At 40.4% G+C, this 24,609-nt stretch overlaps 1 protein-coding gene across 4 annotated transcripts in view; it reads right to left on the reverse strand.

Moving 5' to 3' along the window:
* plekhg5b (pleckstrin homology domain containing, family G (with RhoGef domain) member 5b) overlaps positions 1–24,609 on the reverse strand; it is a 57,644-nt gene that overhangs the window by 22,708 nt on the left and 10,327 nt on the right. For 2 of the 4 annotated variants that reach the window (XM_060893772.1, XM_060893773.1), the window contains exon 3: positions 17,257–17,333. In XM_060893772.1, coding sequence (XP_060749755.1) covers positions 17,257–17,333 — 77 coding nt within the window. Of the gene's footprint in view, positions 1–6,253; positions 6,338–7,194; positions 7,351–17,256; positions 17,334–24,609 lie in introns of those variants that run through there. The other 2 variants (XM_060893774.1, XM_060893775.1) reach the window with 2 other exon arrangements.

Consider the following 24,609-nt stretch of genomic DNA (forward strand, 5'->3'; position numbering starts at 1 on the left):
GATTTAAAATGGCTCCAAGGGGCCTTGATGTGAGTACTAGGTGTGTTTGTGAGTTTGTTGAAGAACTGTAATAAAAGGTTTAGCTGCATACTGTGTACTCGTTGCAGCTTGTCTCAATAACTCAGCAAGTACATGCACGTGGATATGAAATTTGTTTCATCCAAAAAAAAAAAAAAAAAAAAAAAAAAAAAAAAACTTTAGTTTTATAGAATAAAGACATTTTGCCAGTTGTGTTTAATATCCTCTTTTCCTGTGTATACACAATGAAAAACAGGTCAAAACTCTGAAACCGAAAGCATGCGGCAGGAACACAAGTGAAATGTGGATTTGGCCTTGGGTTCCCTCAACTTCAGAAGCAGAAAATATTCCATATTTAGGCAATAGGAAAAGTTTGTAAAAGGTAACCAACATGACAAAGGCATCTGCATTCCAACTAATACCGGCTAGGGAGCCAAAATTAAAAAGGTCTGTACAAAGAACATAAAAACTTCAGAAACGGCTTGACTGTATAACCGGCTCACAATATCAGCCTAGAATAAACTTGCTCTGTTCAACAAGAAGAGGAGAGGAAGTGAGTGGGAGAAAGACACCAGGACGTTCAAATTAAATGACGAGAAAAGGATGGCAAGAGGAACGTATTTCAAGGGTCTGGTGAATTTCAACCATAGATGGAGAGACGGGAGGAAACAAGTATCTAACTTCCGTACAATGTGTTACCGAAAACTAATACAAATAGACCAAATTGTATTTTATCATCAACCAGTCATGTCAGATATCTTCCTGCAAAGATCATGTTTGGTAAAGAGCCAGTTCAATAAACACAGTGCTTAGTCTAAAAAGCAAGCAAGATGATTTCTTTACAGGTTTTACACAACGATTTTCCTTACAAGTTGTTGGACAGCTACATTATGGCCAAACCTTTGATGTGACACGAACATCCCATTCGAGATCTAGTCGGTTATAATAAGCTCAGCTCTTCATGGTAGGCTTTCCACTAGATTTTGGATCATGGATCATGGCACAAATCCAAAGGTGTTCAGCAGAGTTGATGTCAGGGTTGTGCAGTCTTTCCACTCCACATCTCGACAACCATTTGTCTTCATGGTTCTCAGCATTGTCCTGCTCATTGTTTGGGCACTTTATAGTTCCAGTGAAGGAAAACTGTAATGTTGTACAGAAGCATATACACATCACGTATCCCAGCTGGGGTCAGAGCACAGGGTCTCTGGAGAAGATGGACTTGGTTCTGGGTTACTGATCAAAAACAGCAATGTCCTTAACTAATAAGCCACCACTGCTCTGCTACAAAGACATCCTAGACAACTGCATGCTTCTGGAGTTTCTGGAACAACAGTTTGGGCAGAGAAAAACATATGGGCATGAAGTCAGATGCCCACAAACCTGAACATATAATGTACATGCTGCACTGAAACCTAAGTCTAATTGATTTAGTTTGGAACCAGATATAAGGTCATTTTGAGAGAAGGCACTAAAAGGATAGGAGGATGGGTAATAGGTCGAAGCTAGCAATTAAATAAGAAAGAAGAAAAAAAAAATCCAATCCAAAAGCAGAAGACAGGAACAGGGATTTGAAATGCTGATTTTTTTTCCCCCCACATTTGTTAGTCCTGTTTCGATATTCGGTGTAATCAGGCGTTACAATGGTAGAACCTGTGGCTGTGATCCAATCCATGGGGTCCATCCAATATCACTTGTGGTCATTAACAGATCTATGGTGTTTTTCTCAAGTTTGTTTAAAAGGTTACACTATATACACCACTATGCCAGAACATGATCACCAGCTAACTGTGCATAAGAGGTCCATTCCGGCAGAGGCTAAGCATCTCCATCTCCAAGTATGTGTGCTGCGCTTTATCTTATTGCTGCCTGGAATTGTGTGTATAACAGGGACAAGGCTCAGACAGCTGCGAACACATATCAGTCCTCCGCTGGGACGTCTCTGAGAGCTCCGGAGCCACGTGGCTGAGGCCAATATGCCCAAATTCAGAACATGAGTCCAGAAGACACACAAATGCACAGACATATGGACTGTGTTTGGCCAGGTCTGGGGTCTCCGATTACATGACATGCATGTCGAAATAACAACTGCCACCGTAACATGTGCTTTGGGCTCGGTGTAGCCTTTGTTGCACTGCTGTTGGATTGAAGCAGAAAGAGAGAGAATGCTGTACTACTGATTTAAGTGGACAGGTTTTACAGAGCTGATTTATTTAAGAGGAGGCAGATGAAAGCGTTGGTCTACTTGCCAGATCAAATGCAGGCTGAAAGCTCATCCTTACACCCTGTTAAGCACATATTATTATATAACCTCCTACTCCATCTTCTGGATGTGAATCACTGTGTATCCAGCATGTTCATTGATGATCTGTAGATTTCCAAATCTTACTGGCTGTTACAAAGAGCTGACCAACTCCAGAAATCGTCAACATATCAAGAATACATGCTTTCTTCGAAATGTGGATGAGCTGTTACTATAGAAACAATAACATAAAAATGAGCGCATTAATATAAAAATCTGTGATGGGCATTTTACAGCTCAGTCGTTTTTAAAGCAAACAATAACAGACGGCTATCAGCGTTGGCTGATGCTCAAGATTTCCATCTCTGTTGCCTACTAATAATGCACATGTACGTTCATGTATCCCCTCGCAGCTTCAGATGGGAGCAAATCTGCTGTTACAATCTAGTTCTTATTACACAAACAAAACCCAGATTTGGTTTTGGATCCGACAGATTCAGCAGATTCCATATTTAGGCAAGAAGAACTGGCTGGAAACGTAGCCGACATGGCAGAGGCATCCGCACACTGACTAAACTGGAACATTGATTCTTTGGAGGCTAAAAAAAAAAAGGTAGGGAATGACACTAATCCTTATTGTTTTATTAACTCTCTAAAGCATGCTCCATGACCTGAAAATGATGAAGGATCGTTCTTCGACAATTTATAGATGCTAGAAGGGATAACGTGTTTCGTATATGTTCGAAAACGCTGAATGTACATATATTAACGGATTAAAACGCATGTTGCCCTTTATTTCAAAAATCAATCATTTGAAATAAGAGGGAAAAAAAAATCGATCAATCTCTATATCTATGTATCTCTATATATCTATACATCTCTATGTATCTCGCACTATATTGTGATTACACTACACTGGTCCAAATGCGCTACATGGATGATGTTATTTCCCCAGCAATACACACACAAAAAAAATAAACACTAAAAAAAATAAACAAATTTAAAAGAAAAGGAAGCAAAATGTCTCACCAACTACAAAGACAGGATACTGGTTCTCATTTTCGTTTAAAAACATAAGACCGATCTCTGACTCCAGCACAGACTTAATTGTCTTTTAAACTCCTTCAGATAATAAGCAGGGGAGACTTAAATCAAATATGGGTGCATGTGTGAGCGCAGTGTGTGGGACAGAAGTACACAGAAACAGAGGCGGCTTCCAGCACGGCTGTGAATGATTCACAGGAGCAAACGTCAGCATCTGTGACTAGTGAGTGATGCAGACTAGACGGAGAGTCATATGGTCTCTCTCACTGTCTCTCTCACTGTCTCTCTCACTGTCTCTCTCACATACACACTTAATCCTAGAATCATAGCAGCTCATAAAACAACTGATTCATCATGCTTTCGCAAGAAATCTCCACAAACAAATATAAAAATGATAAACTAAACCCAACCACACACACACACAGTTAGTCACTTTGTTTATGGCAAAACACTGAACTGAAGACACGTTTGTTGTCTTTTTTTCCCTTTACGGTGGCAGATGCAGAAAAATCACTTTTAGACCTTTTAGACTCCACCAAGCACCAATCATTTATTTCCTTATCCGAGTCATTTTAAATACATCCCAATAGAATAGAATAGAAACTAGAATTTATGTCCGTTAGATTCACACATGAAATCGTGTTAACGCACGGAAAAGACGAGCATCGGAATAAAAATAGCAACGAAAATCCGACTCTGGACGACATGCCTTCTGATCCTGACCTAATCTCATGAAAGATTTAACTGCATGACTTTTATATCTTCAAGTAAACCAGAGAAGGATTTAATTAAGTTTACAAATCACATGGCACAAGTGGCAGCATGGCAGGAGGTGCATGTCTTTGATTAACTTTCTTCTCCACAATTTGTTTTGCATTCACTCGTTAAGTGGGCCGAAAAAAGAAAGCCCTTTAATGTCAGGTCTTCTGAAGCAAGCTGTAGGTCCATGTGGTTTGGAGGATGTTCGCTGGAGACATGAAAGTGCATGTTAACATGATAATGAGCTGATCCACATTTAAAAAAAAAAAAAAAAAAAAAAAACTGAGTTATTGGCTTTTTAATAAGCAGACAGGGTGGCTACAAAACACAAAACAAATGATGTGTGGGTTTAAAGAGCATGTGAAATATTAAAATTTATATTATATATATATATATATATATTCACAATACAATGATTAGTCGTGATGCTCCCTTCTTCTAAACTTAAAAACCCTGTTAAAATCTGAAACGTTTACCAAAAGATACACAACGACCTGAGATCTTCACATAAAACTCGAACATTATTTCCGAGCTCAGAATTTTTGGAGCGCGATACACCACAAAGCTGAGAGTTCCTGAATGAGATGATGACACACCTCTGAGGGATGCTGCTGGGTTTTCCCAGAATTACATGCGCTGCTAAAAAGCCACTGCTTCCGACTGGTGAGAAAACTGACTCGAGTCCTAAAATACAAAAATCCGAAACTACAAGCTACAACAATGTTGGAAGGTGGGGTGGGGTGTTGTGGGTGAAACACGTAACTATATCGGGAATCATTTAGTGAATGGGTCTTCCTTTGGGTTGGATTCCTTTTCTCTTTAGAAAAGCTTTAATCATGGAGTGGATTAGTCACAGCTATGACACGGTCTCATCACCTCAGGTCAAATTCTGACAGGTCTGGCGTAACGCAAACACCAGGAACCAGGAAGCGTTTCCAAAAATATAAATGGATGAGATTAGTTAGAGTTAGTTGTATAGCAAAAACTCCTATATACTGTAAAATGAAATACAAATGCAGTTGTGCTGGACAGTCCTTAATAGCAAGATTAAAAATAAATAAATAAATAAAAAGGGTGGCCTAATCTAGAAGGTTTTTTGTTGTTTTGGTTGTTGTTTTTTCCCCCCATTCAGATAAATACTAACTCCCTCCAGTTTATTACAGTCTCAGCCAGACAGCTTTTCAATCCTGCTCACAGTTATGTTTTTATATTTTCTAACAAATTTTGTTGGTACAAAATATAATCAATCTCTCAGTTTGCCTCGCAGGCTTCTTATCTGGCGTCTCACTCAGACGCATGCAAGTAAATCCCCAGTGCCAGCCCAGTCTCAACCGAAGTCTCAAAATACAAAACGTGTAAATAGTTAGAATGTGTGTGAAGCTGTATTTGTTTATTCTGTTCATTTCTTAATAAGGTTTTTGGGTTTAGCGCTTCACACGATGAAGACGGCTCATGGCGCAGCACTGCAGGTTCGATCCTAAGCTTGGGTTCTCAGGGACCGACCTTTCTATAAACTATCCCCAGGTGTGAACGGGTTTACATGATGCTAATCCATTTCACACCCTCACAATTCCTTGACTGTGATAACACGGAAGCTGAAGGTAAAAGAATCAGACGGCAGTTTTGGAGTAAATTGTTCCCTGTGGTGAGCGTGGACACCCTGGAAACTTGGAGTGAACGCTCAGCACACTCATCGTACGTCGTCATTGGTGGCAGATGACGGCAGTCTGGTTTCCCGGCAAGCATTCAACAAGTGTGTGTTTCAACATGTAGTGCAAACATTTATTTGAAAAACCACACACCCATCTGAAAGAACGGAGTCTGTCGATTTCTCACAACTACCTGTTACCCCGTCCAGGGCAGAGTGAAACCATAAAAGAAAGGGGTTAGATGGATGTAGAAGATGGATATAGACTCTAGAAGAAGTTTGACAGGGTGTAAACGCAACCTGGTCAAGCAAACTATTAAACATAAACAGAAGCATGCTCATACACGGAGCCAAAAAATCTAAACATTGTGACACTCCGTTTTACAACAAGTCACATCCCCTGAAACTGCAGTCCAGTTGCCTGTCATGCCAGTAAACAAGCCATTAAATACGACCCGGACGCGTCCATTTAAAAGCACAAGCTTTTCATGTCGTGTCCGCAGATGAAAGGTGGAAAAAACGACCATGAAAAGTAGACTCACCTGCGGTTCGTACTCTCTCAGCACAGCTCAGCTCAGCTCAGCTCAGCTCGAAGGCAATCAAACTATCTGAGAGCTGAGCGCATAGACTCGGGCTCCTACAGCCCACTGTGACGCAACACCGCTATCCATAGCTCGAGGGGAGGAATGGAGTTGAGAAGGAGGGAGCGAGGGAGGGAGGGCGAAAGTGAAATATAAAGCCAAGAGAAAGGGGGGGTAGATAAAGGAAAGAAAGAGAAAACAGAAATATACACCAAACCTTTCAGGGAAATGACAGTTAACTTTGCCATCTTATGGAAATGTCCGAAATTCCATTGCACTTTTGAATTTTTAGCTCTCTCTCTTTAAAACAAACAAAAAACAGGTTATTAATAGTCAGGAACCAAGGCCAATTTGTTTGGAAAAGTAAGTGGGGGCATTTATGTTGGTGAGTGCAAAGGATCTTGGGAAGTTGATATAGGAAGCAGATGTGAAATATGCAGATGCTGGAGAAAAGCGCAGGCATGAGACAGGGCCTGAGATCTTAAAAATGATCTCTTAAAAATGTTCATTTTAACTCAGAAAAAAAGGGAAAAAAAGAAAGAAAAACAAAACTGGCAACTTTTTTGTTTTTCTAACGAGACAGAAAGACATAACGAGAAGTGCTGTTTCAAGTCTTACAAATCCACCTCCAGCCCAGACCTGCTCGTCTGCCCTATTTGGTTTGACATGTTGAAACTGCTCTGCTTACACATCACAGTCTGTGACATTACTAAGAAATTTGCCAGAAGCTGTTTCAGGTTGTATCTGTCAGACATGTCTCAATACTTATATTAGCTTATACACTTCAACCATTTTTTTCATCATAAGTCTGCTCTGCACTATACGACAAAAACATAAATAAAACCCCCCAGAGATTTTCCCAGAAGCTCGGAGAGGCCTCGGTTTCTTCTGCAGCTACTCACCTGCGGCAGACAGACAAACACGTGTGCTCCTGCTCCCCCTGAGCTCTGCGGATCGCATGTCATCCTGTGTGTGTGCATATGTAAAAATCACTGCTCACTCCTCTGAGCTGGTGTACGATGTCCGGTCGCCCGGTCTGAGACAGTGTGTGTGTGTTTACACTGAAAAGCTGACTGCACTCACTTTCACATAGTGATATGGAAGCTTATCTGATTGGAGAGGGGCGAGGCTTAGGCAAAAGAAAAAAAGGGAGAAAACCATGTTTGTTTCAGGTTTGGCCCCCCTCCTTGATGTTTCTGGAAGTTTCTCAGCACAGATTAATATCACTAGTGCAACTGTGTGACACAAACAGGGAGGGGGAAGTAGTGGAGGGAATGGGTCATGCTTCCGTTGGCACCAGTAGATAAATAAAGACGTTTGAAGAGAAGATGCTGCAGGGCTGGGGGAAAAAAAAACAAACAAAAAAAAAACATGCACACACACACACGAGAGAGGGAGAGAGAGGAAAAAAAAGCAAACAATTCTTCCTCTTATTGGAATATTTAAAAGTTCCCGAGTCCAATGCCAAAGCTCACTCTCTCTCTTTCTCTCTCCCCGTCAGTCACTGATACACAACAATCTTGGGTGTCTGTGAGCTCATGTATGCAGAAGAGGGCAGATTGTGCTTTCCTAGTGTGTCTCGCTGGCTATGTTCGCATGAGCGTATGCTGGAATGATACAGATGGCTGCTGTCAAGTGTCTTGGAGGAAGCCAGTAGCCTCCCCAATCAGAAGCTGATCTATGCTAGAAGATCGCCGTCTGGTTGGCAATTGGTGAGAAAAACATTGTTCAAAAACAAAGAAATTAAAGTGAACAATAAGTAAAGCAGAATCAGGTCTTGTGGTTAATTGTTGGAACAACCGTGAATAAACACAATATGGAACATAAAGAATAAATCTAGCTTCTAAAAGAAAAAGCTTTTTTTGACATGGTCTGTTTTCACTTCAGTTCTCTAACAGTTCTCACTTCACATCTACCTAAAAAGAACGGCGCTTTAGCCCTTCAGTCTGTCCAGCTCTCTCACCTTCTCATCTGTACACTCTGCTCAAAGGATCAGCTTCCAAAGCTTCATCATTCAAACTAATACCAAAGCCAACGCCATGATGCTCGTCGTCTCACAGCTTGTTGGCAGAGACTTAGAATTGTGGAGACGGCGAAAGTTGGACTCGGATCACTGACTAAAACACATTTCTCATGAACATGACTTGCGTCCACCAACTTCTCATGGTAATTATGAAATACAACATGGATGGACCTCTCTTTTACCTGTATTCATTACAACACAAAATGTAGAAACTATAAAAACTATAAATCAGAACTTGCAGGTTTATGTTAAACATGCCCGAATGATTGACAGGACCAACTACCCAATATGCAAGACTGGAATAGACTCTGGAGGATGGCCGATTTCCAGGAACAAATCTTGGAACCTTCATCTCTACTCCTCATTGCTACAGTATTTACTAGCTAATGCCAGGAGCCAGTCTGCTCGAGTGGATCACATGACCCCTCCATGCTGCATTTTCTCGAGCATGTCCAAACCCATACACATGTATTTATTAGAATATAAATAGCAGAAGCAAACCCTGGTTTAGAAACTCAAAAGTTATGGAGGTGACGATCAGAGTCTATCCCCTTTATAGACACTCGTCCTTTTTATCATTTTAAGTAATCCAAGTTTAGCCTTGCTTAAGTCGATCACAATTAGTTTCCTACATAAGAAAACAAACAAAAGAAGTGGCCTACATGGATTGGGGCAATGCACTTCGGACAGAACAAATCGATGATCCTCCCAGGCCCAAGTTTTTAACAATTAGGTAGTCACTGCATAAATAATTGCAGGAGCAAAGAAACCACCCAACCTCAACAAAACCGACTCACACTGAACAAAAGGAAAGGAAAGGTTATAGTTAGGTTTGGGAGTAACTACATTGCCATGTCACACCACCATTCACTAATGGCTGAGGATCTAAAGGACATTCACTTCGTTTAATGCATTGAGGATACAATTCTAAGACACACACACACACACACACACACACACACACACACACACACACACACACACACACACACACACACAGACACACACACACACACACACACACACACACACACACACACACACACACACACACACACACACACACAGACAATTCATAGACTGGAGAAAAAAAACCTGAAGGAAACCTCTATGGCATGGGGAGAAATCCACACAGGGAGGAGGCGTTAAGCAAAAGTGCTAAACCCCAAGCCAATGTGCCCCATGGACAGTTATGGGTCACAGCTAAATGGACATACACAATCAATTCAGCTTGTAAAAATAAAAAGAAATAAAAATAAAGGTTGTTGTATTGGCTCGTGTGGTACAACACCAAAGTTCACTGTGACTCCTAGGAATGTCACAGCCACCTTCAGCCAGCAGTCTAAGAAACAACTGATATCTGGCCATTCAGGATTGGCGAGATGGACGGCATACTACCTGTCCCTCAACTATTACGGCAACACAGCTAACTGTTGATGTCTGGAAGATGATGAATGAGGAAGAGGGCTGATGTGACTTCATATTATGTTACATTGCCCTGTGATGCAACATGAGCAGCAGCCTGAAAGGTTATAAATGGCTGGCTTGGATGTCGGGAACTGCCCAAATCTAAATCAAGAAGAAAATATGCCCTCATTGTGTCGACAAAGAAGTGTTTACACTGTATGCAACAATGAAACTGATGTGGATGACACTGATAATGAAAGCGAGAACATCTTTCCCAGTGCTTGATCTGCTAAGGAAGTGCCGGAGGAGAAAGAGACCTGAAACTACGGTGAGTAATTATTTTCCGTAACTGTAGCTTACTTTGACACAATAATAGAAAAGAATTGTCTAGTATACATGGTTTTGTATTTTGAGTCATCTATACTGATAAATAAAGTGAGAATACTTGCAATGTAGAGAAATACGATGCACTGAATCCTGTGATTAACCGCAGTCCAAACTTCGCTCACACGTAGCTCGTAGCTTGACTGTCGACTGTCATCAGGTCAGCCAAACAAATCGTATCTTCACAAGATAAGATCATTTCAGGAAACTATTATTTATAGGAGGAAGAATATAAATATATTCTTGGTTTTTTATGCTTATGCTTTCATAAAAAAAACACAAAAGATAAGCAGCTTTCACATACAATAAACAGGAAATAATGTTTCACCTTCTCAGGCAATTCCGGGATGAGTTACTTCCCGCACTTCAGGCTTATAAATGTAATACAACAGCGTGTATAAAATATGAACTGATGTTATTTGTAACGCTGTTTCCAATAAGATATCCATGTCTATAGTTGGCTGCAGATAAATAAATAAATAAACAAATAACCTAATTTGTTCTCTGGAGGCTATGTCTTTGTTTTAATTGTATGTGACCTGTTACACTTGTGTATCTTGTGAAGACATCAATCGAGTCACAGGAGAGATTAAACTCATGTCTATCATCAGCATACGACTGAGAAGATAAACGGCTCACGTAACTATACTCAAATGAGGTATACTGAATTTGATACTACAAAAACTATTATTACTGAAGCGACAAGAACGTACAATGAGTGAACGACAAAGTCAAAACAATTTTAGATGACTAATCTGGCTTCCAATGAAACAATATTTGGCAGAATGATGGAAGCACGAATCACCACCCCCACTTGTATTAAGTCCCGAAGCAAATCAACTTGCATGGACACATTGTTAGTGTTATCTTAAACCACAGAGATTCAGCACTGATGACTCTGGTGTTATAATATCCTGCCCTTAGCGCCATTTACTAATAATAATTCTGTGGAAAATGTGGGAATGAGGTATGAAGGGAAAGCAATTCTTGGTTTCAGTATTGATGAAAGCAAAAGTTTACATACTCAAAAACTGCCACGCTGCTGTACTTTCAGCTTTGATAAATGATTCATACGTAAATATGATTAAAGTTGTATTTTATCATAATTATCAAAAGCCAGTTAGTAGAACTGACTGTTGTGTAAAGATGATTGATGTGCTAACATTCCTGCAGCAAGAATCAAACACTTGCTTTTTTCCAAGACTGGAAAAGCATTAGCTAATTTTAGGCTGTGAGCCTGATGTCCAATTCAACCTCTCAGTCAAAAATTCATAGAGCCACAGTTCCGGCCTTGGCAGCAGTAGGACCATCTCTCTCTGACGGCCAATCCATGACATCATGGTCCCAATCTTCTCCAGCCAATCACTTTGCCTCTAGTTCACTTATTTTCACTTGTGAACCTCTGACATGTCTAATTAAGACGGCGTTACTATGTTCTGGTTATGGCACTACAAGCAGAAGGAACATCCAACTACGACCAGAGCCCAGCGCCTACTGGTCAGGTAGAAATGGAAAAATAGAAATAACAGCATCATATTCGTCTTCCAGCTGTCTGTCTGGTATTTTGTTTAACCCATTTCCTCCCATCTGGTCGTTTGCTAATATCTTCTCATGACATGACTGTTAGAAATCAGGAACATTGATGGGGTAGCATTGCATCTTCTGAGGCACATGAAGCTACTGCGTCTTTCATGCTCATGCTATGACCCGGGAAAAGTGAACACATTCAGAAAATGTGCTATCTACTCTCTAATGCTTGCATGAGCTCCATGATTAGCCAGTTTTAAATTAATGAAAAGGGACTATAGCACCCACAAAGCTCTGCTAATTTTGCTCCGTTGACTATACAGTAGCACTGTTAGGAGATTCAAATTCAAACCCTGACAAAGCCACGAAGCAAGCGCTTTGCTGAAATCTTGTGCCTGAGATGCTTTTCTGCTCACCATGGTTGGAAAGAGTGGTGAATTGCATTTCCTTAGCTTAGCTGTCCATTTGAAATCACTGGATGGTTCTTTTTCCTGTTTGTTTTACACACATTTCTGTGTGTTCTGCTGTGTGTGAAAATCTCACATGATCCTCAATTTCTAAAAATTGTCCAACAGCCATCCAGCAGTCACTGAAATCACTGCCTTTCTGTTATTAAATAGGAAACTGAACTGAAGCTCTTGACAGAAAACCAATATTCTGGTGGCTTTAGGCAAGTATGCATCGGTCATAACAAAGTAAAAGAAAATAGCATTAGAGACTTTGTTTTTGTGTAGTTACCCAATATAAATGTGGTATTAGCTAGAAAAATATGGAGCTTAGAAGCCATCAAACGCTCTCACTCACTCACTCATTTTCTACCGCTTATCCGAACTACCTCGGGTCACGGGGAGCCTGTGCCTATCTCAGACGTCATCGGGCATCAAGGCAGGATACACCCTGGACGGAGTGCCAACCCATCGCAGGGCACACACACACTCATATTCACTCACACAATCACACACTACGGACAATTTTCGAGAGATGCCAATCAACCTACCATGCATGTCTTTGGACCGGGGGAAAAAACCACAGTACCCGGAGGAAACCCCTGAGGCACGGGGAGAACATGCAAACTCCACACACACAAGGCGGAGGTGGGAATCGAACCCCCAACCCTGGAGGTGTGAGGTGAATGTGCTAACCACTAAGCCACCGTGCCCCCGCCATCAAACTAAAATCGTAAAATAATCGTTACAAATGCCATCCAGCAATATTACTTGTGTGTCTAAGTAATATTGCTGGATGGCATTTGTAATGATTATTCCAGATCCGCAGGAGGTGAACAATCTGATGACAGTGTGTGACCTAACTATTGTCATCACACCAAAAAGACTCATTTTTCCTAGGAAGCATGGAAACAGACAAAAGTATTTGAAAAAACTTTGTCACAAGTATGTCTGGAAATATGATTCTTGTTTATGTTTGTCATACTCTGTCGGTCATGGATTAACGCTCGTGTTAATTAACAGTGTCTGTTGCCACCCCTATACTAACCTGCAAGACTTCTGAAAGCCAGTGAATGGAAGTCAGTGTGGGTGAACGGATGGGATGGTTGAAGCTACATGCCCACCAATCCACCTACGCAACATAGCGCTGGTGAGAAACTGATAGAGATGATGAAAGCCACACAGCTGACTTCCAAGAAATCACTAAAGACATTTCCTGTAACCAGGAAAAGTCTTGGATCATTGTGTGTTAAAGGGAAGGAAGGTGTAAGCAAATAAGCAGGTAAGTGGAAAATAGTGACAGAGTGAAATTACAGAAGAAAACAAGACACTTGTGTGTCAAACTTTCATCACACGCACGCACACACACACACACACACACACACAGGTAGCTGTTTGGTGGCTCGTCATAGCAACAAACATACACACCCACACCCTTGTGATGCTGTCTGGGCTTGTCAGGTGTTGGGAGGAAGTGATTCTGTGAGCATGCTCAAACTGGCACACACACACACACACACACACACACACACACACACACACACACACACACACACACACACACACATATATATATATATTCTGGAAATACATGTTTTACACTTACAAACGTAAACTTTATAGAGGTGAGACAAAAATAAAAATGAAAGTGCAAATTATAATTTAAATTGAATGGAATCTGGACCGAAATGGAAAAATGAATTGTATGTATTCAATCGTATGTATGTAATTGTCCCACATAGTATGCAGTTACAGGAAAATATTCAATGACGATGGTATGATGAAGCCTAACCTGAAGTTTACCATTTATCTTGGCCCAAAGTGTTATACACCAGAGACTGCAACAAATGACATACTTATACTGCTTAACAAAAGTCATACTTTTTACCCATTTAGAGTTACATTGAATATTTTGGAACATCTACAAATGTTAGCTCCTGTTATCATCTTTTCACCTGCCTCACTTTTCCCTTTCAAAGTAAATAAGAGAAAAAAAACTGCAGTCATGTTTCTGAAAAACCACAAAACACTTCCTTCCCTTTCGTGCCAAGGCTTCCATGGCAAAACGCTTCATCTAGGATATTAGACTTTTAATATGTCGATATGAATTATCTGTTGCTTTGGAAACAATAACTTACTAGATCTAGTGTGTAAATACAAACCTGCGACTTGAATTACAGCCCGATCTACGATTAGAGGTTTGGTTATAGAACATTAATATTGTTTTCTCACAACCTAGCGGAGAGAAACCCTGTGTAGCTGCAGCATTTATTTAGTTTTTCCTCATCATGCACAATATAGGATAAGGTGTGTGATTTTGGAGCAGTGTGTTTTGGAATGTAATTTTTGCACCAAAACTGTAGCCTGCTGAGAAAAAGATTCCTCAAAATCATTTAAAATATGCATGCACTAGTCACCAGGGTTCGTGATGCTAAATTTAACCTGCTTCATATCCCCAGTCTACAGGTCTGAAGTAACATCTGTGGACGCAGTAATACCAGAGCCTCGGACTGCAGCGGTGGCTAAACCACAGCCAGTGATTCAGTGCACAAAACCACTGTGTGTGTGTGTATGTGTGTGTCTGTCATAACGGCTGTGGTTGCTTCATGTTCTTGCCGTTTTGTGTCTTTTTTAATAATTATTATTCCTGCATTGTTAGACAAAGGCTCAGGACAGTCAGAGCTTCAGGCCAAATGAAGTAACCATGAGTATCTAACACATGGGCACGCTATGTAGCACACACACGTGAACTTGCATGAATATCTCCCCCTAGTGGCCAAGAGTTGGGACAGCAAACGTGGAAGTTCCATTAGACTGCTTTTGGAAAACTGTGCTTGACAGTAAGCGTTTACATTTACAGCATTTGGCAGGCTCCCTTATCCAGACCGACGGACTCCCAACCTTCCGATCAGTAGTCCAACATCTTAAACCTTTAAGGCTCCATCGTTTTAAGTGATGCACATTAATCTTATTTATTTACCAGTCACATTATATTTTAAGTCTGACCGCTGCATAAATCTGTACTCTTGCTATTAAAAAATACATCATGCTATTATAATAGTGACTGACGTGTTAAAATCAAAAAAAAAAAATGAAATAAAAAAAACTGACAGAACTGAGCCGTTTTGCCAGGAGAGTGTGCAAAAATATCAGGCAACACTGATAGACACATATCCCAAACAAGCAAAGAATGTTAACCTAATCGAAAGGAACACTTATGCAAGCAGAGAATGTTTGCTTTTTTGTTTTAATAATCCTTTTTTTTGCAAGCATGTTAGATATATTGTCTAAATATAACCCAAAATGTGGAGTCAAAAGAAGTGAATACTTATGCACTTATGTATAATTTCAAGTGACATTGGCTGAAGAAAAGAAACAGCTCTATTTGAACCACCTCTGATCCCAGAAAAGTTTCCTGCTCTATTCGGCAGTTTTGTCTGTAAACTGATGACTTTGATTCACTGATTCGACTATGATTAATCTGACCTGCAGCAAGTGAACTAAATGACTGCAACACACAAGCATAGCAAATCTATAGCGCTGCTATCTATGTGCACATGGTTACGGTTGGTTTCCTGTTTCCATTGCTAGACTTCTGACTAATGAATAAAGAAATTTTAGTACATTTAAGCCCAACATACCTGTCAGTCAATATTTTTTGCTTTGTTTAAATATGTGCAGTGTTAAACCAATCCAAAGCAAATGTCAAATTAAGCAAAGTATCAGTTCTGCTCTTATTTGGACATGGCTAATAGACTACCAGGTGAATAATGAAAACCTAGTGATGAATACACACTTCACAAGTCAGTTATTACATAGCTCAGTAAGAGCACACTGAAATGACTCAAGTTGTTTGTAGCGAACCGGAATTTTCAGGAAATTACAGTATATGGACTCATTCCCCCATTCCTCTATTCTTTATAACCTTAGTAACATCACAAGGGAGAAATAAGGAGAGATGTTGGTGAGTGAATGCCCTTTCAGAGGTGTTATAAACTCAAGTGCAAACAGGAACTAACTTCTTGTCTTGTGAACATTCCACTACATTACATACAACTATAAACAGTCAGAAATCATGATGTGCTGTTCATTAATAAATTCAAACTGTAAGTGTTGGCTGTTGCTACGGTATGTGAGGAACGAAACCCAACTGCAGGGACATAAAGAAGTAATAAGTCGTCAAAAATATCCAAGTTTGTACGTCATATTACCTCCTTGTGACTCAGGGGCTTTTTACACCTGGTCACTTCATGGTTTTTTCTGTGAACGGATAGCTATCCGATAGTAAAAAGACCAGGTCTAAATGCCCTCCGAAACGTCTTCGTGATGGATATAAATCCGATCGTTCAAACCACTTCAGGAGGTGGTCTGGGACGCATTTCAGATGAAACTGGCAGGTGTAAATGAATGTGGTTGTTCAAGCCACATACGTCAGCGCTATACTCCTCCCAAACGGAAGTACTTCACTCGCAAGTGACTCACGGGTCATGAGGTAAAATATATTTGCATTTTGGGCGGGAGTAGAAAGATCGGATTGATATCCGGTTCGCCAAGACGCATTTATGTGGCCTAATGTAAATGGAACAGTTTTAACAAATCAGATAGCTATCGGATCAGAGAAAACACATGACGTGACCAGGTTTAAAAAGGCCCTTAGTGTCCATGGTTATGCAAAAAAAAAAAAACAACACCTCACGGTGTAGTGCTACTGCTCAAAGGTTAATAAATCATTCAAATCTAAAAAGCACAACATTTCAGAACCCTAGAACCCAACATTTCCGAACACATTAAACTGAGGGCTTTATTTTCTGTCCGGCCTGCTTTTCTCTGTACTTTCTCATCTGATGAAGTGGCTCTGCTTGATGGCAACAAAGGAAGAGGGGGTGAGAGAACAAGCGAGAGAGAGAGAACAAGCGAGAGAGAGAGAGAGAGAGAGAGAGAGAGACTGAAAGATAACACGCACGCACGCAGAGGCTAACCTCATGAAAAATACTGTTCATGTTTATTAGTAATAAAGCCATGACTCGCCACACACACATAGATGGCAAAAGTCAGAGTGTGAGAGACTGGCTGTCTGCGTGCGAGTGAGTATGCGCGTGTGTGTATATGTGGTAATAAATTCAGCCAGGACCCTCCACAGAGCTGTGTAAAGAATGTGTGTCCTGTCCAGCTCTTACCTTGGAGGCCCGACGGCGCTCAGTGCAGTCTGGATGCTGACACTCCACACACTCCTCCTCCTGTGCAGCCTTCTCATCTGGAACAAGACAGAAAGCGATGTCTTTAGTTCAGCCAGCGTTAAATCAGAGGAGCGCGCACACACACACACACACACGCCAAGAATAGCAATGGAGGGAAACAAGGAGAATGCAATGACATTTGATTATCAGATTAAAAAAGAAACGGGTCATTATAGATGAAATAAAGGCCCAAGTATGGATTGCAGAGTGAAAAAGGTCAATGGTGGAGGAGGAAGGATTAAAGCAATATTAAAGAGGGGAAACAGGAATGATACCAAACAGGAAGTCTAAAACAATACGTTCATCCAGCATCTAACAATAAACCATTTCAATTCAATTAAATTTTTACTTCTGTATCAGTCCATTTGAATCTAAACCTGGTATGTTTACACCTCAGTGCAGTGCAGTGAACTTGAAAAACACGCTCGAGTGTGGAGGAATTTATCCCTGGTGTGTTTATATTCTCACAACAGTTCATTTACATGACAAGACAATGGATGAAGCACCTTTAACTTGTAATACAGCAACTCATTCCACCAGCTTATCACATCTTGATTTGGCTGTTTTGGTCCACTTCTTTTTGTAAACCTGCTCAAGATTGATCCTATTATGAGAGTCTACAGAAAATAGCTATGATTTCCACCATGCTTCACCGTGGATATGTCACACATTGGGAGACAAGCAGTCTTGTTTTTATGCCAAACATGCTTCTCAGATTCATGCCCAAAAAGTTCCACAATAGGTTCACCTGACCCCAGAACATATTTTGCCACATGGTTTATGATTATGTCCATGTTCTGGCAAAATCTGGGTGGATTTGAATGTTTGGGTTTTTGAAAGATTTAGAGATTTTTCGTGCAGGATGCAGATGTTCACATGCAGGATGTCATCAGTGTTTGCCAGCTATTCCTTCAGCTCCATTAATGTTGGCAGCCTCTCTAACACTGGTCTCATTTTCTCCACCTTCACAGTGTTCTATGGTACATCTAATGTTTTGGAAATTCTTCTCCAGCCATCTTGGTATATTTTGACTGAAGTCCTGTTCATGCTTTGTAAGCTGTTTGCAGACCTTGCTTATAGCAGTCATATGGAAAGGGATGATAGTCGGTTGGCATTAATCAGACTAGCTTCATTGACGGCAGGTGTATGATGATTACTTTGAATCTGATTGGTTAATTCTAAGCACAGTCACATGACCCATTATAAAAGGGTATATTTATACACGTGGACTCTGGGTTGCTGACTGGAAGGTCAGAGTTCAAGCCCAAACACCACAAAGCTGCCACTGTTGGGCCCTGGTGCAAGGCCCCAAACCCTTGCTGCTCCATGGGTAGCTTCTTCTTTTGTATCAAGCAATTCAGAGTTTAAAACCTTCGCAATTTACTTTAAACCATTTCCAACTAGAAGTCCTTTGGACACCAGCCTAATATCAGAAATTCTACTCATACTAAATTATATCAATTTCTGTTTTCTGAGCATTCATTCATTCATTCATTTTCTACCGCTTATCCGAACTACCTCGGTTCACGGGGAGCCTGTGCCCATCTCAGGCGTCATCGGGCATCAAGGCAGGATACACCCTGGACGGAGTGCCAACCCATCGCAGGGCACACACACGCACTCTCATTCACTCACTCACTCACACACTACGGACAATTTTTCCAGAGATGCCAATCAACCTACCATGCATGTCTTTGGACCGGGGGAGGAAACCGGAGTACCCGGAGGAAACCCCTGAGGCACGGGGAGAACATGCAAACTCCACACACACAAGGCGGAGGCGGGAATCGAACCCCCAACCCTGGAGGTGTGAGGCGAACGTGCTAACCACTAAGCCACCGTGCCCCCTCTGAGCAGTCAAATTAAGAATATTGTTAACTTATGAGACATGATCCCTTAACACGATTACAAATATATACTCGCTATGCTCTCTGATGTGAAAACAAATGCTTCAAGCTGTTGGAGCTGAGAACTTATACTTTACGTAGCAGCAACCGATCTGTGGATAACCTTTGAGAAAGATAAGGTCGGTCAGACACAAATGTATGTCTTAATTACGCACATAAATCTATATCTGGGGTTGTGGTCATTGTGAAGTTTGACGTGTTCTTCCTGTATCTGTGTATGTCCCCCCCCCTCAAAGTTTTCACTCCAGCCTCCCAAAATTCCGCCTAAATTGCTGGTTGGTGTGACTGAGTAAATGAGCCTTTGTCCTGAGATGGTGTCCTCACAACTAGAGTATCCTGCATAGGCTCTGGATCTGCTGCAGCCCTGATCACAGTAAAGCAGTCATTTAAGATGAATGAATGACTTTACAGATCTCCTTATTTGTTAATAATAAAGCAGTTTCAACCAGTTGAAATTTGACATTACTGGGATTTTTCTTTGGCTTTTTAAATGTAGAAGTGCTGTTTTCCAGTAACTCTGCTTGCAAACCTAATTTGGACCGGTGACCAAACAAAGCAAGGGGCTCGAAAGCATGACGCAACAGCAGCCAGTTGGAGCGGACAAAGCATTTTGGATTAACTGGTAAATTTGTTGAACCCAGCACTACATTTAGCAACATAAATGACAGCTTTCCAACAGTCCAAATTGAAGGCGGAGATTCAGTGGAGGCTTATGTGCACCAAGACAGTTGAGTCAGGAAACTGGTACGGGCAAGAGACTTCTTAGATAAGCAGCAATTTTTGTTTTAGCATGAGTCAGTGGATGGTAATGACTAGGTGTGAAGGGTAGCAACAGTCTAAGTCAGCAATTTCCATCTCTTTTGCTCTCTTGCCCTCCCTCTTAGACAGGAATTCCTGACTTCAGCGCTGCTGTTAAGCCCAAAGAAAACAAATAAAACTGTGCCACAAGCAACCGCAGCCACATGCACACATATGATGGCAATGAGGTACAACATTGAAGCGGCAAAAGCCAGGGATCTTTCTTTTTATAAAAGTAGTCACACCCAAACCAAAAGAAAAAAAAAAGTCCAATAAGTGGCTGACTAGCCGAGACTGGTTTAACAAAAGGCATCTGAAAGAAGTTTTATTTGTTGCCCACATCTGCCAAATCACTTTGTATATAATATTTGCTTTAATCATTGTTTTCGATCTCGGCCCTGTACAATATAATTCAACACTTACTCCACTTGGCACACCACAATAAACTTGTCAATAATTTAACAAAGCCAAGCTCAAGCCTATTACCCATGAACCCCCATAAATCTGACATTAAATGCATTGGAAAACACTTGATGAGCTTAATTTCTAGAAAAGGAAGACTAGGTTTTTACAAGACCAATCCAAACCGCACATACCCTCACTGGCCCCAGATGCAGCTCTGAGCTTTCTAGATGGTGGCCTTTAGTGTAATAAGTGTGAGGATGACTGAATTTTCTCTTAAATCCTCTGTGGATGTGGTTCTACCTGTCCAAAAACGCCAGCTCCTATTTGAAACTTAATATAAGATAAAAGCAAAAAAGACAAATAAAAGTAGCTGGCAGCGTTAATAGGGATGTTTTTGCCACCCACAAGTCTAGTATTTTAGACATCTGACCTTGCTTTTGCCTGGAGACTTTTGCCTGGATTTATTCCAAAATCGAATTAGCTCATCTGTCGATCACGGTGATACCTCTAAACATTCAACCACTCATTCTTGAAATATAGACTACTTTGAAAATCTTTGATAGACACATAAACCGGTAAACAACAAGCATAACAATTAAAAGATTTTACCAGCCAAAAAATCTATTTCTTTCTTTGGTTCAACTACTAAATGGCACCATTGACATTCTAGGTCAGTAACTGAACCAAGAGCCACTAAACAGGCACAAAGTATCAAGCCCTAACTGATGCCATTTTTTTCTAGTAACCATTGACCTTGTTTGCAGTTCACTTTTTCAACAACACAGGTTGGTGGAGTTCATGGCCAAACGATTTCAGGTTTCTGACCGCAACACAATTCCAGCTCTTGTTCTAATGATGCTTGATAAGGTTCAGAAGTGCACTGAGCAAGGGGCGGTATACTCAACCACCTCCTTCCTTTTTTTCTTTTTACCCGATCGCACCATCTTCCAAGCACAGATCATCAATTCATTAAGTTATCTCACTGCCAGTGTTTTAAGTTTTCCATGTTTTGGCTGCCTGAAAACAAACTAGACTAGAAAGTGGCAGCTAAAAGAATAACACGAGGTGCATTAGTGAAATCCATTAATAAAGACTATTAAAACAAACATGTATATGATTGATAAACTCTAACAAATTTTTGTAATGTAGCACATCATTAGTCTACAGCTGAGCTATGGTGTCCTGTCCTCGCATCACCTAATTTATTAGTCAAGTCTGGCTAGCATTTTTACTTTCTGTCCACAAGTGACTGGGTGAGAAGTGGGAGAGTTATATAGTAAGTTTATGCTGGACTTAAACAGAGGCACCATATAAAAATGACTGTAATGCATGCAATGTTCTGATTTGAATGTCATTCACATTAAACTGAAGCTGTAAGTCTGCCGTATGAGCTCATACTCATTGTATAACTCCCAAATATTTATAAAACTGATTATATGTAGTGTTGCAGGTTCGAATGATTCAGAAATGCTTGATTAATGGGCAAACGCTACAACTTACAAAGTGGCGGCTCAACGTTTAAGGTGCTGAGCTACTGACGAGAGGTTTGGGGTTAAAGCCCCAGTACTACTATACTGCCACAGTTGGTCCAGGGTTCCTACAGGTTTCTTCAAGTTAAATTCAAGTCCTTTTTTTAAGACCTTTTTAAGACCATTTATATAAAAAATTAATACCTATTTCACGTCCCTACCAGCAAAGAAAAACAAAATCCTTGAACTTGTGTTCGTTTATTTTTCAAATGTTGAATGGGTAAAAGATAAGCCAAGCAGTGTGAAAAATAAAAACATTTCAGTAGGCCACAAGAAAGTTTGCCGAACAATGTTAAGTTGTTTTTTAACATGAGCTAGCTACTTATTCCATACTGGGAATATGGGGAACTCAGAGACCCCTGAACAATAAACATCGAAAATCAAAACTCAACAATAAATTAAATTAAATTAAGGAACACAGTCAACTCCTTAGCTCTTCACTCAGGGCAGCAATGTCTTTATCAAGGACAGCCAGTTCCGTCAACTTCTCCTTATGGCCTCTCCGCAAGAGGTTGGACCTGGAGATCAGGTCAGCGTTAGTGTGGACCCAAAAGCTGTGCGCAAATCCACTCTAGTTGCGGCCATAGCTGGAGGGTCTGCAGCGCTAGCAGCAAGCTGGCTAACATTAGCTTTAGCTGTTGTAGTCTATGGCTGTGGTGTCGTAGCGCGTGACCTTCCTTTACTGAAGGCATCGCGTGTTCGCAGTATTTTGTACGGTGACCCGGGGCTGCGTTGCGTTCTCAATTATTGCTTCCACCACTCTTTTATACTACGTCATTTAATCAAAATAATCGACAAATGAAACTTTTGAGGAAAATTATATTATATGGAGAAGTTACATACAGCACAATTTTTAAGACCCAAACATCAAAATTCAAGACTTTTTAAAGACTTTTTAAGGTATTATTTCCAAATTAATAAATTCAATGCTTTTAAGACTTTTTAAGACCCCGCGGGAACCCTGTTGGTCCCTTGAGAAAGACCCTTCTCAAGTCTGTGCTCCACGGGTGCTGTATCATGGTTGACCCTGTGCTTTGACCCCAACTTCCTAACAAACCGGAATATTGGAATACTGGGACAAATGAAGGCTGCTGCTGATTCTTCTGAAGTATGCACCATAGTTTAAGCATTGTGTGTGTTACCTCACTGATTGAAGAATTAAAAAAACTACTTGTCCCAGATGCTCATGCTAGTGACTAGTAAATGGTCTGATATTCATTTCCTTGCTTGCATTGGTCAAAAACATCATATTGCCAAAGGTATGTGAAACACCCATATGGGGGTCTTCCCCAAACTGATGCCACAATGTCAATTGTCTACAATTAATCTAATGAGGTAGTATTAACATTTCTTTTGACTAAATTATGGGGCCTATCCCAAACCTGTCCAAACACCACAATGCCATGAAGACATGGCTTAACAATGGTGGTGTCCTGACCTCAACACCAGTCAATATCTTTGGGATGAATTGGAATTCCAAGCTCACCACAGGTCTTCTTGCCCGACAGCCATGCCCAACAACAAGCCCTTGTGCCCTAGGAGCTGAATGAGCACAAGTCCCAACAGGTATGGTTTAATCCAGTAGAAAGCCTTTTTTAGAATAGTAGAGGCTGTTATAACAACTAAAGGAAAACAACTCAATGTAAATACCCATGGTTTTGAAATGGAATAATCAATATTAAAGTGTCATTTAACACTTTTGGCCACATGGGTAAAAACTGAAAAGCTTTCAACACAATGTTGATGGATTACAAATGAATGTTACATGTCTGCAATCTTCTATTTATACCTCTGTATACAAGAAAGTGAACAGAGGCAACAGGGTGCCTGTCGATTAAAGCCCATTTTTTAAATAATACAAAGTATCCCAATAATTTTGCCATGTCTCAGAGACTGCATGTCCCTGCTGTTATTTCTTTAATAAATTGGAACATTTAAAACCCTGCTGTGTATATTTTATTTTATACTTTTAATACTTTCTGATTATTGAGTTGGTGGAACAAAACACTATCAACATTTAAAATAAGGCTAGCATTTTTTGTTCCCTAAAAATAGACCCCATTTCAGTTGTAGGAGAAAGTTAAGTTTTCTTTTAGCCAGCTTTTATATTGTTTTTTTTCTACATGCGGTATGTGATCAAGGCTGCCTCCACTTTTCACCAGTCTACTGCTGAAATTATTATTATTATTTGATTTCTTCCCCTCTCTGAATCCTGACTCCTGTTCCGACTGCCTGCTAGTTGAAAGCTGTACAAAGTTAAGACTAAGGGCAGGTTATGTGGGAAGTCTCCTACAAAACAGACAACATGAAACGAAAGGTTTCCTTCAGCTACCATGGCAAAAGCTGAGACACTAATTCAGTTGGACAAATAGTTGGACATAATAGTGTAAACAATATCACATAAATGAACTATGGTTTGTGAGCCAAGTGTGACCTTTGAATAATTTAATCAATCACTTTAAAAATCAGTATGGACTTAATACTTCAGAAATACTTCCAGGTCAGTCAGTAAACAAATAGCAAGAAGCGAGGTGCTCTTTATATGCATAGTCTGGCTGGATGATGATGATGATGATGATGATGATGATGGAGTATTAATTATTTTAAAAAAGCTTATTAAGCTTAAAACCAGCCGGTGAAGGTGCTTAAAAGAA

The sequence above is a fragment of the Tachysurus vachellii genome, chromosome 19 (genome assembly GCF_030014155.1).
Source record: "Tachysurus vachellii isolate PV-2020 chromosome 19, HZAU_Pvac_v1, whole genome shotgun sequence".
NCBI lineage: Eukaryota > Metazoa > Chordata > Actinopteri > Siluriformes > Bagridae > Tachysurus > Tachysurus vachellii.